Raw genomic sequence first — 19224 nt, 5'->3', positions numbered from 1 at the left:
TCGTGCAAAAGTTAATTTTGTAATTTGAATTTTTAAATTACGTGGTATCAATGTTTGCTTGTTTTGTGAATGTCACATGTCTCTGTTATGTTAACTAACACCTCTGTTTTGCTATTTCGCTCTTCTTCTTACTCAAGTGAAGTACATACGTACGTACTTTGTTCAATCAATTTTTTTCTGTAAAAGTGTTAAATTTGCATAAAATAAGCCCAAATTAGTAAAGCTTTGTAAACATGGTTGTCTGCGCCATGCAGAGCTACACGACAGATGAACAAATAAATGGCTGCAGCGCAATGAAGTCCTCGCACGCCACAGAAGTCCCAGAGCCCGAAGTTCTCGAAAATGGAAATGATGCCGAAGAGGATCGAGAGGAGGGCGAAATAGTTGATGAGTTCGAGATGATCATTTCCTCGGAGGATGAGGAATTCAAGCTACGTGCCCGCATACAGCAACTGGAGGATAAGAGCAAAGATATCGAAAAGATGGATATGCTCTCCGCCAATCTGGCCAATCAATACAGTAAGCATTGTCCAAATGATGTGAATGTGAAGCAACATGTCCCACTTTTGCTTACCTGTGTATATACATACATAAATATATATATGTGTGTGTGACTGTTGACCTTGCATAGTTAAAGGAAGTCAGTGCCTGATATCTGTGTGAGGGTGTGTGCGTGTGATTGGGAGGCTTTTACTGTAATATTGCAATACAGTTATGCCTGTTTGTATGATTCATTATATATATATTTGGAGAGATGGCATTGCAATCTGAAGTCGTTTTGTGAAATGTAAATATTGAAATAAATAATTATCAATGGCTGCGTTCTTTCTAGGTTATCAGCGGCCTCAGAGAATGGAGAGATTTTCTCAATATCAGCATTTCTCACCAATTAGTGTTCTCTCCGATGTGTCCAGCCTGTCGGAGGAGGAGTACGATGTGCCAAAGAAATACCGTAAGCATAAAATGAAAAAGAGTGAGAGCAGAAGGTACGGCTCCATGTATAGACGGAATCCATTCACGCATCGCACTCATCGCCGAAAACGACGTCACGAGCATCACAACAATCAATATGGTCAGCACTCACATCATCATCAACCGCCATCTACCATCTTGCTCGATTCCCTGGACAGCCTAACGGAAGATGAGATCTGTGAGTACGACCTGAATGTGGAGACCGAGAACGATGAGTACGAGGAGCGGCTGAAAGTCAGCCGTAATAAGCTGCGCATGGCGCTAGCTCGCGATGGCAACTACGATATCAAGCCCAAGCACAGTCTCAGGGAGCGGCTTCAGTGCCGCATACGCAAGTCACCAAGTCCCAGTCGAAATCAAGACGACAATCAGCTGAAAGTGGATAATCAACTGCCGCACAACTCATTTAATGGCTACAGTCAGCATCGTATGAACAAAGAGGAGGTGGAGGAAAACGATGAGCAACAGCAGCAACAGGTGTCGCCAGTCGAAGAGCCTCCAGAGCTCAAGTTGCGTCTCATTGCTCTCAAATCGGCTATATTAAAGAAACACATGGCCCGAAAGAAGCGGGATGCCGAACGCGCCTACTCACCCACGGATATGATTAATCGGGTGCATCAGCCGAAGAACAACAACGAATGTGATGATATCGATGATCTCATGGAAATAAGTCCGGCTGCTTCGCCGGAACGCAACACGTACAGCCCGCCACAGACGCGTTTAACGGAGCCCGTGGACATGGATCTGGCGCAGACGGACAGTGATGAGGAGAGACAACAGTGGAACGCCAACTGGCAGTCGACGATGGATAACGCTGGAGGCAGTTGGCGTTGCTTTATGCCCAGCTCTCTGCCGCCCGTTTCCATGCCCATTGTGATCGATGACGACGATGACGAGGAGCTGGAGCCAGTGCAGCCCCAGGAGAAGCAGTTCGACGACGACGATGACGAGGTGCCGCCGCCTCCGCCGTCATTTCACATTCCGCATATGCAACTGGAGGATGACGATGCCAGGGATGCTCTGCATTTGAGCGAACGGCACTCGCAGCAGGGCTGCATCAGCGACATCCAATCCATATCCATGGACAACTCCCAGACGCAGACACAGACTTCACGTCCATTCCAGCACGAATCCAGCGAAGACGAGGCGGGTGCGCTGCGTGCCATGCTGCTGTCCAAGCTGAAACCAGCAGCGGATCTGGAGACGGTCCCTAAAAAAATGCGCCTGCCAGCTGCTGTGTCGAATGAAGCTGTGACGCATGATTCCGATGATCCCGAGGAGCTGCGTCAGTTGTTGCTTTCAAGCATTGCTTCCAAAAAGAGGAATTCAACCGAGAAGACGACCGATAGTCCGGAGATCCTTAAGAATGCAGTGCGTCGCTTCAAGACTTCCTCTTTGCAGTCTACGCCGGACGAGAGTCAAACGGATGTGCTCAGCGAGCCAGCTCCACAAACTTATGCCCATCCACAGCCCGTGGCAGTGTGTCCACCATCTTTCGCACCTCAGCCCGAACCTGAACCCCTGTCATTGCCTTTGCCTGCACCCGCGCCTGCCCATGTACCTGTGCCCGTACCCAAACCTGTTACAGAAACTGCTCCACAAGTTAATGTGGAGGCAGCACCAGCTGTGCCCGCACCCAACATACCCGCCCCCTCGATCATTCCAGCAGCGACGAGCATAATCAAGATCGTGAAGCCCAACAAGGTAATCAACAAGAAGACGACGCCCAAGCGCAAGCTGCCGAAGTCGATGGACCAAGCAACTGCTCCCAAACGTCCGTCGACGCTGCTGGTCAAGGAGTCAGTGGCGCCGCTGCACAAGAGTAACAGCAGCAGCTCCACGCGTCTGATAACCACACTCGATCCGGCTAGCATCAAGGTCAACAAGCTTGTCATCGCCCTGGCCGAGTCATCCGCCGGCAGCGACGATGAGCTGGAGCTGAGAAGCAGCCAGGCCTACAGCTGCTATGCGAGTCCCTTCAGCCAGGCCATGGACAGTGCCAGCAGCTCCACAACTCGCTCGAATACCCCAAACTCGGAGATCGTAGAAACAACGGCACCCAACAACTCCAATTTGAGACGCACTGTCATCAACGAGTACTTTGAGAAGAAACTGGATGACTATCTCAAGCAGGCGCGCTCCAAGGTGCCCACAGCGCTGCCCACGGAAGCCAATGCCAAGCCAACACCAAAGACGGACCAAACTTCCGAGCAAGCTACCAAAACCGTTCCTCAAACGCCTGTCGTTCCGCAAAAAGCAAAGCCAACGCCTGTGGTATGTATTGATAAGAGTGCTCTAGTCGCTACTCTGCTCGACTAGAAGATACCCTGCCAGGAACTGATATTTCAGTTCTTTTCAGCTTTATTTTATTTATGATAGGGATGACATTTTTAGCAATTAGTTTCCAAAAGCTGAACAAGTTTTGCATCCATTGAAATATATAGTTTTTTTTCTTTAATCAGGGTCCTCAACATAGCATCTATCGAAAGCATGATTGCATATCTAGAGAGATTCCCACGAAGACGTGGGAAAAGTCTTTTGCGATGACATTATGTTTAAATTCTAAAGGAAAGAGCAGAAATATTAAATCTCGAAATGAAATTGAAGTCTATCACAGTCAATATCCAATCCCAAGTCGCTAAGCCCTGAGTTCATTTCTAGGTAGACTTTAGGATTTTATAAGTTATACAGCTGAACCGACTCATGCTTGACAATGAAATAAGAATTGACCAATTTGTTTTATAGCTGAAACGTTTAAGCGAATGATGATTGATATAAATAAATAAAGGTAGCTCAGTTAGAACCAGCTTCAAGTAGTATAGATAAGCATAAAATCAGTTTGTTTTACTAAATTCATCATTGAGTGTTAAAGCAAAGGCGATAATGTGATGCCCCTCAGGAGCGAAAGCGTGAATAATGTTGTCTTAGTTACATAATATATAATGTATATATTTGTATACAGTTTATACACAATTAGATAAACTAAAGTACACATTTTTAATCTTTAGGCTGTGCGTCATTTGCCGGTGGCATCACAAAGGGAGTATCTGCGTCTGATTGAGCGCATGCGGCTGCTGGAGAAGAAGAAGATGGGAGGCGCTAAGCCGATCAATGGCCAAACGACAACGTCTGCAGCAACTGCTGTTGTTAAAGAGTCCTCTTCGATTGTAATTAAGGAAAAGATTTCGGGAGCCGTCAGCCTTACAGCGAAAACGAAAACAGCCGCAGTTGCGCCCAGCAAAGCTGTCAAGACGGCCATGGTTGATGCTTCTGCCAATGCTGCCAGCGATTCGCCAAGCACGTCGACAGCAGCAGCGGCAGGCAAGGCAAACCAGCCTTCGAAGGAGAGTCGACTCAAGGCATTCGAGAGCTCATTTCAAAAGATCGGGTACTTATGCTCATACACTCGAATACACACACAATCTCAAATTACGTAAATTATAGAAGCAGCATGATTGTCAACCTGGATAAGTCCCTGAATATGGTGGAGGCGGCGAAGAGGTCAAAGACCGAAAGGCTGCGGCACTCGCAGCGCCTGAAAGAACTGCACGCCGAGATACAAGCCGTCAAGCAGGCGGTCAAGCTGGAGGAGTCGAAGCTGGCGCGCTTACAGCCTGAGATACAGGCCACGCATGAGATTATTATATCACTCAAGCAGAAGCGCAACAAGCTGCGCAACGCTGCCATGGACCTAGGCACTGGCCTCTTGGGCGCCGACTACAGGTACTACAACAACAAGAACAACAACTACAACGGCAACAACAGTAGCAGTAGTTGCTGTGGACCGCAACGCAAAAGGGGCCAACATATGTCGTGGGATCGCCGGAATCTGCCAAAACGGACGCGGCAATTCCAATATATTGCAGTTTTGCTATAGTTTATCCTATTTACAGGTTACTGGATCCGGCCAAGCCAGAAATAACACGCAAATCCATGGAGCTAACCAGGGAGATTCGTGCGTACAATTCGATTGTAAAGTACGACGCACAAGCCAAGCCTTCCTCGGAGTCGGTAGAACAAGTTGAGCAAGCACCTGCAGCTAGTGAAGAGAAACCATGCGAACAGCCCGCTCTCAGCTGCAAGAGCAGCAATAGTCAGCCGGACGCTGCAGAGGCGAAACAGGAGTCTGACACTGAGGCAGAGGCGCAGCCAGTGTTATCTGCAACGGATGAGCCTGAAGGAGGCGCAGCAGCGACTTCAGCGACACAGCTGGACATTGATGTGCGTGGATTTAAGATATTGTTCTATTGCTTCCAAAACATTATTTTAAGAACTAGTCTCAAACCGCAGACTGTTTGTAAACGCTAACTGTGCTAACCCATACTAACAAATCGGTTGAGTTTATTTGCAGACTGCACCAGGAAACGTAGCACCGGACGCTGGCGGAGCCCCCGGAGAGACACCACAAATTGTTAGCTTTATGCGGGAGCTGGATGAACCGCCCGTTAAGCAGTCACTTCTGAGCGAGTACCGCACGCCCATGTCGCGCAACTACAGCAGGTGTGTGAATCCTGTGAAGTGCTCGTTATCCAAATCCATTTGATTGCCTCTCCCAATGCTTTTCAGTCAATTGAATGTGAATGCCACCATCTGTCCCTTCGAGTTGATGGGTCGATGTGAGGACTCGGACTGTTCCTACATGCATTTAACACGTGCCTCATCCCCAGAGGCTGTCGCTGCTGTTGCTGCGGATGCCGTCGTCGACGGCGATGGTGACGTCGACGTCGCCGCCGCTGCCGCTGCCGCTGTAAAGCAGTGACAACAATTTTGTTGTATAAAACTAGATAATCAAATAACATTCTAATTAGCGTGCTTGAATTCTGGTAAGTTGAACTCTTCACGCGACTTTATATTTAAATGTTGCTTTCAGTCAGCGAGAGTCATAGCTACAACAATAACATATAGTGCTACAACAACAATAACAACTAGCACTATAACAACAACAACTGCAAAATAATGTCAAACAAAAAATTGTTTGACTAAAATGAACCGAGCTATGATAGGAGTGGATCGAGTGACTAAATATAGTATATATATAGTTTCTTGTTGAAACATTGTTTGTTATATACATTTATTTGTCTGTCGTACAGTTACGAATCACGTGGTGTTGTAAACTAGTGCAAGTTCGATCAAGTCGGGCCGGCCGCTTTAAAAGCCGTTCGAACGGATTGTGCATTTTATTTTAATTTGCTTCAAATTTGTTTGCCATATGGAAAACCCCCCACTAAAAAAATCGAAAACAAAATATTTATAAAAAAAAAAAAACAAAAATCAAAAAATCAACAACAGCATGAACTGTAATATAGTATTTGTCGTTAAGTTAAATCGGATGCCCATTTATATACATATATGTATGTGTGTACAAACATATACATATATATGTTTTGCCTAGCCGATGTACATATCTAATAATTTTTTATTTCTTCTTTCTGTGCATCTATTCGAAAATGCAGCTCAATCATTATTTCAATTCGATTTTAAATATTCATTTAAAGAACAATTGTAATTATTATAAAGTTTTTGAAAAATATTAAATACAAACTAAAAAGAAATTTTACATAAATAAAAATATATAAATAAAATTTCCTTGAGTGTATTTTAATGGGAAAAGGCTGGGATTATAAAGAATTGAGATAAAATTATATTTGCTTGAATTCTAATGATAAGATAAATGGGTTGCTCATAGGCACCAAATGATATTCGTCATGAGAACACTCACGAATTAAAACTCATGTAAGAGGCTGCTATTTCATTTCAATTACATTGTATCGAATATGTATTTTATGTAAATATTTTTAATTTAATAAGAGGAAATGTTTATAAATAATTGAATGAAATTCTATTCAACGTGATTCCGGCACGTCGTAATAGCGAGCACGAGAGCACGAGATGAAAGTCATGTGAGAATACAATGTCTCTGTAGCTAATTGGATTTCGTCATCAATTATGTTGAAGAGGTTTAAGTCTGGTTCGTATACATGTACATTCAAGACGAAGACTAAAAATATATCTATAATCATAATGTTTCACTAAAAAAATTTGATTATTGCAAATAATAATTGCTGTATATATGTTATATTTTATTATAGAGACTGTTCATGACTAATAGCGTTACACAAAAATAGTTTGAAAGCAATATTCAGATAATATATTTTCTATATAAAGAAAAATTATCAATGATATAAGATATAAGAAAATACCAAAAATATACCAAGTAAATTTATTTCGGAATTTCATATGTTTCAAATATTAACAAAAATTTACACCATTGTAAAATATAGGACATTTGTATACAAATATTAGGAAAAATATAAAAAAATTCCCGACCAGTTTTAAAACATTAGAAAAATATCCAAATTAAAATTCAGGACTCTGTAGAACAGTTCTCTCAAGCTTTTCATATGATAATACAAAATAGTCTTTTTATTGTTGTCTTATGCACAGTACCGTTACATAGTTTGTTTATTTCTAGTTACAATTAGTTTTGGGTAAGTGTAAAAACTTTAATATTGCCTAAAATATCACAGCCAATGGATCCGCATTGAGAGCAGGATGCAAGGAATTTCAATTGGATTTGGGCAAGTAAGTAAGCTAGGTGATATATAGGCGATACCCTAAACCTGATCACCAGACCTGGACCATTCAAACCAAACCCCATTCCTCCTTCAATAGCCTTCTTCGTTGTTATAGTAGACGTACTCGTGGCACCACACCTTGATGTCGTCGTCGTTGTTACAGCACATGGGATAAATGATCTGGGACTTGGTGATCTTGGCACAGCGCATGCACAGCTCCATGGTGGCCTGATCCCGCTCGCACTGCTGCACCTTCAGTATGGTCTCTGGCGGCAGATTCCCTGGATAGTCGCTGGGATCCACCTTGGACACGCTGGCCACATCCTCAGACGGTCTGCACTGGCATATGGCGAGACACGCGATCAGCAGCAGCAGCGTGAACACCTTGTTCTCGAATCTCTGAAAGGCAGAGTAGAGCACTTAATTAACCAAAAATCCGATTGCGACGACCGATCATGTGATACGGTTAGAAATTCTGGTGCATGTCGCAGCCACTGACCCTATATAGTTATAAATTTGAATTATGAATTGTGTATAAAGTGTGGACAGGCGACTCTATCTGGTTCTAGTTAGTTTGACAATTACATTTTATTAAAGCAGCTCAAACAAGATTTTATGAAAGTGATATCCAGTAGAAGAGTTGGCTAAATGAGCCAGAATTGTGAAATTTAGGATCCATATTTTAAATGGTAAAGTTATTCAATTAACTTAACTAATAGTGCATGAAAATTAATTTTTTTTTTTATTTTCACTCTTCTTGTTTGTCAAAAAAGATGTTAATCAATTATATTTTAATTAGCATTTCTATATACATATATTCTCTAATACATATACATTTTGAATTATGTTGATTAAAAGTGTCTAGCATATATGCATGATTATCATTGATTTATTTTGAACTTCATATATGGCTTTTCAAACACACAACACTTGCATCTGGTTTGCAGAACTGTTCTTTGACTTTCATGGAAATAGTTTCATGAACAGAAAGGGGTATATTAGTTTTATGCTCGGTGTTTAGAGTTCCTTGAAAGTCAGCCGATCACACGATTCTTATCTTCAGACAATTCTTATCACAAAAACCTATTTGTAGAGCATCGCACAGTCTGTAGCAACCGAATCGCTAATATACTCACTTTTTGAACCATTCTGTTTGCGTGCTAATACTAAATAGAGACGTTCGACTGCTGGACGTGAAGTTGATTTGTTCTTAGTGCTTGATTGCTATGTGAATTGAAGGCAGAGCCGGCAGCAACTGGAAGTCCCCACCGACAGCGTCTAACGTTTTATATCATCAAACATCGCACCCACGATGCCTGGAAACAGTGCTTCGGCAGCAATATCGGCTCCATTCGGGAGCATCGACATCGGGCATTGGTCGGTTCTATAGATCGCATTCGAATACTGAGATTAAGGCACGCCTGCACACTCTCACCCTCGCTCCCCGTTCTCGCGCTCTCTCTCACACTCTCTGGGTTGCAGCTCAAGTGAATGACCAAAAAAATGTGATTTACAAAAGAAAACAAATATTAAGAGGTGTAACCTAGATTGACCGCAACATATTCTATATTCTAGGTATTTATTAGAACTCATTGCTTAAAGTAATGTCGAATCGACGTACAATTAAATAATAAAATAAAACTGAAATTTATTTATATTTACATTCAAATCAATTTAATTTTAATTGCTTTCTATGCGACTTACTGGTTGAAAAGTTCAAAGCAGCCAATTCAAATTAAATAGAAACAAATATGCCGCAAGCACTGCACACATGCATACACATGTATGTACACGTACACAAGCATATCATATGCCGCATATGCAAATAAAGCAAGCCATGGTTGAAGCTTTCACTGCCCACATTGCTGTATGTTAATTAGGTCGTCTCGCTCTAACATACGTGATCCTTGGCATACAGTAGTAATGGCGTAATTCGTTTACATTTGCCTGTTATGCATATGCATAGAATATACGTATGTATTTATGTATATGTATGTATGTATAGCATACTTACAATTTGTGAAGAGAAGCTTTACAGTGAAGAGAAGCTTTAATGAAGCGCGACATTTTACTTAAGCAGCATAAATAAAAACGTTTTATTAAAGTTAAAGATTAATTATTATTGAATGGTAGGCAATAATATCATTTATTATAATATATTAAAAGCCCATTATTTCAAATTTGTTATTAATGTGTAAAGCGTTACTTTTAAGCACTTATTTATATTGTATGTACATACATATGTATACTGTATTTACCGTTGCCCTATATAATTCTTGTTTAACAGAAATGTGTTTCAGACACTAACCAAAACAAATTGACATTATACTTAATTATAATTAACCGGATTAATTATCCATATACTCCTCTATCTATATATCTCTATCTATCTCTACTACCCCATCTATATACCAACTTTTTGACAGTTTCATGAAGTAGAATATTTTCGAATTTGTATTCCAAAGCTAACATATGTAAATAAATGTAAAATGAAATTTCAACAGTGACCTTATGTATTTAACATTTACTGCTTTCACTTACAGAGTGTCAACAGCATTTTCTGACAGCTTTTACAGCAACAACTGACATTACCTAACCAGGAGCAGAAGCGAGAGACCTGACAACAGTTTTCAAATATTTTCGTTTCTGAGTAATGCAAAATTGTGTCACAATCAGAATATTATTTCGAGGTAAATTCAAATTGTAAATAATCGCGCGATATGTTGAACTGTGTCTATGCGGGTCTGAGATCGGGCGTTAGGGCTCAACTGGCCGGAGTAGCTATCCCAAGGAATAACTGGTATCGCAATGGGCGCGACGAGCGCAACTATAAGGTGACCGTCGTGGGCGCCGGAGGTGGGATTGGCCAGCCGCTATCGTTGCTGCTCAAACAGAATCCGCTGATCCACCAGCTGACCCTGCACGATCTGTCCAAAACAAAGGGCGTGGCCGCTGACCTGTCGCACATCTGCACACCGACACAGGTCGACTTCTTCGAGGGCGTGCAGCAGCAGGCATTGATCGATGCGCTGCAGGACTCGCATCTGGTCGTCGTATCAGCGGGACAGCCCCGCAAGCCGGGCATGACGCGGGGTGAGCTGCTGAGCACTAATGCCGCTGTAGCCATGGCTGTGGCCTGTGCCGCGGGCATCTCCTGCCCCCAGGCCTTGCTCGCCTTCATAACGAATCCCATCAACATGTTGGTGCCCATTGCGGCGGAGTTTTTGAAGGTGAAAGGCGTTTACGATCCGAAGCGTCTGTTTGGCATCACAACTCTGGACGTAGTGCGCGCCAAGACTTTCATAGCGGACTTCATGAACCTTAACCCAGCCATGGTGGATATACCAATCATCGGTGGCCATTCGGGCGACACCATACTGCCGATCTTCTCGCATTGCTCACCACCATTCACGGGCAACGAGGAGGACGTGGAGCGTCTGACGAATCGGATCCAGCAAGCGGGCAACGAGGTGATCGAGGCGAAGGCTGGCCAAGGCTCGGCCACCCTCTCCATGGCCTTTGCCTCGGCTCGGTTTGTCAGCGCTCTGCTGCGCGGCCTGAACAACGAGGCGAATGTCATTGAATGCGCCTACGTGGACTCCGATGTCACCGAGCTGCCGTTCTTTGCCACGCCGGTGCTGCTGGGGCCCAATGGCATCAAGGAGAATCTGGGCCTGCCCGAGCTGAATGCGGTGGAGCAGGATGCGCTCGAGAAGATGCTGCCCGAGCTGAGTGAGAGCATTAAGACGGCCATACAATTTGCCCAGACTGTGATCAAGGACTCCAACCTGGAGCAGGACCAACGCAAGGCGGATGCAGTCAGCCGCAGTTCCGATTCTACGCAACTAGCACAGAACAACTAGGAAGTATAGCTAGCTCTGCTGGCAGCTAATCTGCAGCCGGAATCTTGACGCAGTTCCTCATTCATTAAATTAAATCACAAACACTATAAATACACACGCACACACACACACACACAGACATGCACACACATATGCATGCGCATGTGCATACTATATGTATGTATGTGAAACTAGTATGCTAGGTTGGGGTCGTCGCAGTCAATTGGTGAAGCATCGTCATGTTGCTGATAAGTGATTGCATAGCCGCCTGCTGATTACTGATGCTGGCATCTCCAAGGGGAATCCGTGCCAAAGTTTCCCTGATGCAATCCGCCGGCCCATCCCATCCATGCATTTCACTCAATTCACTTGTTGTTGTTCGCGCTGTTCGAAAATATCCATTGGAAAACTTTTCAGAAATGATATCACTAGACGTACGGTTTCCCCGTTTTAATTCAATTAATTCATTCATTGATCGAGCTCAGTTTGCAACTATGTATGTAATTCAATAAATCAATAAACAAGCTTACATAATCAAAATAAAAATCCCCCAAAGAAAATATGCGTCACAAAGCTAAAATCAATTTCGCAATAAATTCATTCTGTCAACTTTCCATCAATAACTGGCCAGCTAAGGAAAACATGGGTATTTACAATATGTATGTACATATATATGTACATGTTTATATATTGTATATTCTATGCCCACTGGTAGGACCGCAAGACCGTTCGTTAGACTAATTAAAATTTATTGCCCCAAATCCCAGGAACTCGCACTAATTATTGAGATCTTTATCGCACATTCATACTAAAATTGCTGTGAATTCAATAAGATTGGATCATATTTTCGATTTATTGCTGTGAGAGGTTACAACATTAAATAAATAAATAAGCTTCAAATAAATAAATAATTTTATTAAAATATTTTATGTTTAAGATCATCTATTTTATAATCTAATGGTAAAAAAAAAACATGAAGTTTGGGTTAAAAACATGTATTAATTATATACATACATATATTTAATAGGTAAGCCAAAATGAGGTTAACAAATATGAGTTCTTATAAAATATATTTAAGCTAGATTTTTGCCTGATTTTTCTTTGAATCATGAGCCAAAAACATTAAAATTTATTATGATAGTACTCAAGAGGGAAGATATAATTTTTGTCAATTTTCTACGACTCCAAAATATATAGTATATAAATATATAATTATAAATAAGCCACAATAAAACTAATAGTAAAACTGTAACCGCAGACTTTTGGATGGGTACGCCCCTTATAAGCTTTAAACAGGGTATTATACAAAGAATAAGAGAGGTGGTCTTGGGAAACCCCATGAAGTATCATGATAAAGAGCAGTAATTCAAAGTCGACAGTTGTATTTAAAATACGAAATTATAATAATAAGGTTTAATTAATAATTTAAATTAATATATACTATTTTTACGAATGTAATTATCATTTTATTTTATATTTACTGATATTTATAGTTTAAAATATAGAATACTCTTATTTTTTTAGAATTAAACATATTATTTTTGTCAATATTATTAATAAGTTTAGTCAAATTATTATTATTATTATTATTATTATTATTATTATTATTATTATTATTATTATTATTATTATTATTAATATTATTATTATTATTATTTTTATTATTATTATTATTATTATTATTATTATTATTATTATTATTATTATTATTATTATTATTATTATTATTATCATTATTATTATTATTATTATTATTAATATTATTATTATTATTATTATTATTATTATTATTATTATTATTATTATTACTATTATTATTATTATTATTATTATTATTATTATGTGTATCTCAAACTTAGTTGGAACCACTAAAATCGCTCATATTCTAATATGAATAAAACTTTTTTCTTTATTATAAATTATTTGCATAGCTAAAAGGGCATAAAATTTATAATAGAATTAATAACATGAGAATTATCAATATGTAGCAATTCACAGATAGTGAATATACCTGATTTAGCAAAACTTTGCGCCAGCCCCCAAAAGAAATGAAACTAATCTCATTTCAAATAGCAAAGTCTCTTGTGGGCCCTGCTTATCAGCGCATGAGCCCATGTGAATACGGCAAAGTCTCTAGAAAAACCCATTTCAGCAACAACATAGATGTTTAGCATGTTTTAGAATGCTTTCCTTATGCTGGATCCTTGAGCTCGTGGATTCATTGATCACATAGGCTTTGAGTCAAGTGTCTATGGAATTTATTTAAAATTAAAAGTGAATATAAGTTTGAAACGTTCATTCACATTAAGCAGATATCACAAATCAAACCAAGATGTTTTCTCTTAAGTTGATGAGGCATGTCTCTGCCGTATCTCCGCTCAGCCAGCTGAAGTGGAATTTGTGGAATTGTGGCATCAGGCGTGGCGTCAAGGTGGCCGTCATTGGAGCTGCCGGTGGCATTGGCCAGCCGCTGTCGCTGATGCTGAAGCTGAATCCGCTGGTCACGGAGCTGTCGCTGTACGACAAGGTCGACACGAAGGGCATCGCCGCCGATCTCTCGCACATCTGCACGTCGAGCACCGTGCGCTCCTACTTCGGCAAGAAGCAGCTGATCGGCGCACTGGAGTGCGCCTCGATTGTCGTGGTGCCGGCCGGAATGCCGCGCAAGCCGGGCATGGATCGCAGTGAGCTGCTGGACGCGAATGCCAGTGTGGCGTCAATTGTGGCGAAAGCCGTTAGCAACGCCTGTCCAACGGCGCTGCTGGCGTTCATCACAAATCCCGTCAACACCATTGTGCCGATTGTGGCGGAGGTGCTCAAGCAGGAGGATGCGTACGATCCGAAGCGTCTCTTCGGCGTGACCACTCTGGATGTGGTGCGTGCCAAGACCTTCATAGCCGAGCTGTTGGGCATCGATCCACAGGCTGTGAGCATTCCGGTGATTGGGGGTCATGCCGGAAAGACGATTCTGCCGCTGCTCTCGCAGTGCGACCCCAAACTGGAGCTCGACTCCGCCGAGAAGGCCAAGCTGGTTAGCCGCATACAGGACGCGGGCACCGAGGTGGTCAAGGCAAAGGCGGGCAAGGGCTCCGCCACTCTGTCCATGGCCTATGCAGCCGCCCACTTCGTCAACTCTCTGCTGAGGGCCATCAACCATGAGGAGAATATCATCGAGTGCGCCTACGTGCAGTCGGACCTCTCCGAGGCGGAGTTCTTCGCCTCGCCCGTGCTGCTGGGGCCCGAGGGCATTGAAAAGAATCTCGATCTACCTGAAATGGATGAGGAGGAGGAGCAGCGCTTGGAGGATATGATTGGACAGTTGAATAAGGAAATTGAAGACGGTGTCAAGCTTGTCGCCTGCTAAAAGCGGGTGCAAATTCCATAGAAAGTAGAGTTCAAATAAACATTATCATCAGTGCTCGTCAGCTGCCTAAGGTCTTTGCATCTATTTTTATAGAGTTAGGCCGACATCTATTCATATACATACGTGCATATATTTATATATACGTCTATTTGAAGACCCACTTTCAATACTGCCTAGGACAAACAAACAATGTATTGTGTGTACTACCTATTACCATGCTGATAAGTTAATCATCTTGTTTCAATCATCCATACTTCATTTCAATCTACGTACATATTCGAGTTAAAGCTCAACTAAGCACTCATTCAACGTGTGCTATAATATAGAAGCTAAGCTTTCGGATCTGGCATACGAGATTCCTGAAATTAAATCATTTAGACAAAACTAAAAATATATTTCGCACTATCTGATGTTTACTTAGTTACTTATCACGCTCTCAACTAATTAAACTATGACTAAAGGAAATCGGGTAATCAGCAATGGGGATCACGCCGAGGGTTTGAAACATGTTAGGCTAGGCCAGACGAAGATCCAAGAAATGAATGATTAATTAGTAAATTAAAAAAAATTCATAATAATAAACATTAGATTAGAGACAGGGACATAGAGAGCCAAATTGAGAAGGAATAAGAGAGGGGGAAAGAAATGTAGAAAGCGTATATTATAGGGATAGAGTAGGAAATACATAGACAGAGATGGAAGGGGAATGAGATGGAAGGGATAGAAAGAAAGAAGAGAAGAGAGAGAGGGAATATATAAGAAGAAGGACATACTGAGAGAGAAAGAAAAAGAAAAAAACGAATGAAAGAGGAGAGACAGAGAGAGGGAAAGTAAATATCTATGGATCTTAAAAATCTATATAGATTTATATGGAGAAAAGCGATTAATATTTATAGAGAGAGAGATAGAGAGAGAGAGAGAGAGATAGAGAGAGAGAGAGAGAGCGAGAGAGATCTTTTAATATTGTTTATATTCTTTCATAGTTTATAGATAGTTTGGACCACAATTCACCTCAAGGTTTCCACGTGCCATCTGATAAGCTTTTTGTTTTGTATGCCTTTACTATGCGCAATTTCACCATTTTTATAAAATGGTAATTTGCAAATCAAGAGTTTTGTCTGAATCTATATAACATACGAGCGTGTGCATTTCATGATGTTATGAACATCTTAGAATATTTATATTATCGGATATATAGAAACTACTAGTCTATCCATTGATAATACTTCTCAAATGTGTCTGGAAAGTTCTTAGTCTAAATAATTATAATCAAATTTAATTTTCCTTTCTTTATTTTCAATCATCTCTGAATGGGCTGTTCCATAGCGCTAATAAAAGATCTACTTGTATGTGTCACAAAATGTTAAGATAGAGCTGCTTGGGTCCCATGTATGGTTATCAATCAGTTCTTATAACTTTTCCATAAACAACGTGTTGTTCTTAGTGCGCTTAGTGATACGCCCAATAGAGGCCTACTGGGGCTTTTCATATGGCTCATAGCTGAGCAGGTGTAACCTTTGATCATATCAGGCGGCAGGCAGTCAGTATAATAACAAACTTGTTATGATCAATGGAGCTACTTACCTAGTATATATATATGTGTATATGTGATTAGGAAATCATAATTTGGCCCAATCTGACAGCCCTTCAAGTCGCAGATTAAAGCTAAATAAAACTTGTTTATATGGCAATCAATAGCAATGCATCGGCCACCCTTGACAATGAACTTTGAGCGACTGATAAACGGTCAGATTAGGCTGTCGGGGCTAACGGACAAGTCATTTTAATTAGTTCATTCGAAACCTGTTCCCATGTTGTTCCCAATATTAATTGGGTTAGGGCAGGAGATCACCAAATACAAACAAACGCAAATCTGTGTCAATTCGGAATATCAATAATTATGTCTATGGCTAATCAGGTGTATCAATTCAAATGGATCTCTCGTATAGTTGCCAATTGTTGCTAGCCAACGATTGAGATACGGAAACGCTTAAGCATATGTATATTTAGAGAATTATTATTATTATTATGGCGCGTCTGGGGTTATAAATACCTCTATATGTAGAGTGTTTACTCCGCTTCAGTTTATTATCAGTCCGAGTTTACTGGGGTCGCCTCGTTGTTGTTTGTCTGGCTTCGCATGAGTAATTTCATCACCCGAATTATATATTCTGGTTCGATCAAGGCAAAAACTCTGCTATCGGTTATCTTAGGATCTCGAACATATGGCTAAAAAACTATCGTTTATCTTAGGATCACAGTGAAAGTGCAATTAACTTTCTCTTTATATGTCTACACACACATATAAAAACATTCTCGATTTGTCTAGCGATCAGTATCAGCAAAAGTATTATTAGACGGATGCGTGCCCCACTTGAGATCCGCAATTCCGATCGCATATGTGATACGATGTCTGCAATTGTTTTTGCGTCTCAAAAAATCGCCCACGTCCCTTGATAAGCACAATATAAATCATAAATCATCTAATCTCCATATTAATGTGTCTGCACTGAAGGTTAATGATTTTTCTACTAAAAACACACTTGAATCATCGACATCGGCAACGGCAATCCTTGATCTCACTCAACAGAACAAAAGAAAAGCATAAACAAAATATATACATTTCTTAATAATTTGTTCAACTTTGCGTTTTCGATCTTAGAAATCGAGTGTAGAATTTTGTATGTGCATATATTTGATATATATTTGCAATTAGAACGTAGAGTGTCTTGATTTACATAGGATGGTTTAAATAGGATATGTTATTACACTTATTATAGGATATATTTAGAGGGTTATTTAGATAATCGAGCTCATATGTATTTAAATATGTCCAGCTCTTATTGTTTTCGAATTATGCTTGATAATTCAAGCCAAGATGTTTATACAACAGATCAGTACATGAAAAATAAAACCAAGTCTGTTTTATTAAAAAATAGATGCGCTTTATATCTATATGGCTTCCAGAAAAGTCTAATTTTGTATGCGAACCCCTTAGATTTCTGTAATTATGTGTGAAACGTACTAAAGTAGACTTTTCTGGCTTTCCATATAGTATATCATATTATTCTAAATATCTAAATTAAAGCGAAGCGTGGTTTATCATATATATAAAGTCTATAGATTTAGGAATTAGCAGTTTGGCTTGGACTTTTTAAAGATAATTATAATGGCAGTCAAGCAGCCGAAAATAAAATATGAAGTATTATATTTGATGGGCTTAAATAAATTATTTTCTTTTGCATGTTTAATATCCATATATGCAGAAATTTATATTTAGATGCATACATATATTATAATACCTTTTTACTAACTTAGGAAACAATATTCTCATATTCCATGAAAATAAATAGCATCACAAAATCTTATAAAAAACTTTAATTTAAATTTAATTTAAACAGAATTTATGTGTAAATTTTGCGTCCTCTTAACTGTTTTCACAATCTACTGTAGAATAAATGTACATTTTGAAGTTCTCTTAAACTACATTATAATTTTTTTTTTCAGTTGGAATCTAAAAATACTATACTTATAATCATTTGTTATTGTCTTTGAATTTTATTTTTAGCTTTTAATTGAGCCTGCTAAAAGCCATTCGTAAAGTATATTGACACACATAAATATTAATATTTTATTGTCATTAAAATTTCATATATATTTTGCATGACTTTTGGGAACAAATTTATGGTTTCTTGGGCTCAAAGTCCATGCTGATTCATGCTGCACGGAATTTAAATCATTTGGGAATAATATAGAAAAAAGTTAATATTTTACTCATACACATATTATATATTTACCTTTGCTTTTGTTGTTTCCGATGTAGTATATATTTATTTATATACGCGTATGTTTATTTCGAAAGTTTCAAGTTTGCAATAAGCTTACCTGTGCTGAGCTTTTTTCCTATTCTGTGCACGAACCAACGATATTTTAGAAAAGCTCTTTGAAAGCTAGTTGAGCCGTTACATATTGATATTATTGATTTGGAATACCCTCAATGGGTCGCACACTCAATGCACCTTCCGTGTAAGCGGAGGTCACTTCTTGTCAATGGAATAATAATGCCAGTTTGTTAAAACTGTGCCAGGGCCACTTCAATGCTTCAATGCGATTTAAAAATACGAAGGTTCTTGAAGAACAGCACATAAATACCAATAAAAAAAAGTAAAAATAAAGAAAATTCAATCCGAAATAGAACTGACAATTGACAAAGTATGTCAAATTGCAATAATGCCATGCGCTGCGAGATTACGAAAGCTCCTCTGTGTTCTATCTATTGAGTGTGTGAGATACCCGCATCAGTAAATTCTACATTATTGCGCTCCACTTATTATATATGTTGGAGTTGAGTCCGTTGCATAGAAACCGAAAGCAATTATACTTTACTACAAAAAAAACTTGTTATCAATTATAATAGAAGCACGAAATCAATCGACAATTCGAAACTGTGCCAGTGCACAACTGTTCATAA

At 39.9% G+C, this 19224-nt stretch overlaps 4 protein-coding genes across 4 annotated transcripts; 3 read left to right on the top strand and 1 right to left on the bottom strand.

Annotated features, from left to right (window-relative positions):
- The first annotated feature begins 105 nt into the window (after positions 1–105).
- Positions 106–6217, top strand: LOC108654547 (uncharacterized). The gene is made up of 7 exons (XM_018105996.3): positions 106–519; positions 833–3246; positions 3981–4360; positions 4417–4695; positions 4866–5193; positions 5324–5472; positions 5539–6217. Exons 1-7 carry the CDS (start codon positions 234–236, stop codon positions 5729–5731), a joined length of 4029 nt encoding a protein of 1342 aa, XP_017961485.1. The 5' UTR covers positions 106–233; the 3' UTR covers positions 5732–6217.
- Positions 6218–7363: 1146 nt separating this feature from the next.
- Positions 7364–8854, bottom strand: LOC108654554 (uncharacterized). The gene is made up of 2 exons (XM_018106003.3): positions 8684–8854; positions 7364–7946 (listed from the first exon to the last, which is right to left on the bottom strand). Exons 1-2 carry the CDS (start codon positions 8693–8695, stop codon positions 7638–7640), a joined length of 321 nt encoding a protein of 106 aa, XP_017961492.1. The 5' UTR covers positions 8696–8854; the 3' UTR covers positions 7364–7637.
- A 1277-nt stretch (positions 8855–10131) lies between these two features.
- On the top strand, positions 10132–11969 carry LOC108654551 (malate dehydrogenase, mitochondrial). The gene has a single exon (XM_030382250.2). The coding sequence runs from the start codon at positions 10268–10270 to the stop codon at positions 11408–11410; it is 1143 nt and encodes a 380-aa protein (XP_030238110.1). The 5' UTR covers positions 10132–10267; the 3' UTR covers positions 11411–11969.
- Positions 11970–13594: 1625 nt separating this feature from the next.
- Positions 13595–14814, top strand: LOC108654552 (malate dehydrogenase, mitochondrial). Its single transcript, XM_030382251.2, has one exon. It carries the CDS (start codon positions 13722–13724, stop codon positions 14751–14753), a length of 1032 nt encoding a protein of 343 aa, XP_030238111.1. The 5' UTR covers positions 13595–13721; the 3' UTR covers positions 14754–14814.
- The last annotated feature ends 4410 nt before the right edge of the window (positions 14815–19224 follow it).

This window comes from Drosophila navojoa, chromosome 5 (genome assembly GCF_054131105.1).
Source record: "Drosophila navojoa isolate 15081-1374.11 chromosome 5, UAZ_NAV_1.0, whole genome shotgun sequence".
NCBI classification, from domain to species: domain Eukaryota; kingdom Metazoa; phylum Arthropoda; class Insecta; order Diptera; family Drosophilidae; genus Drosophila; species Drosophila navojoa.
The sequence above is the reverse complement of the archived record's forward strand: the minus strand, read 5'-3'. Positions and strand labels throughout refer to the sequence as shown.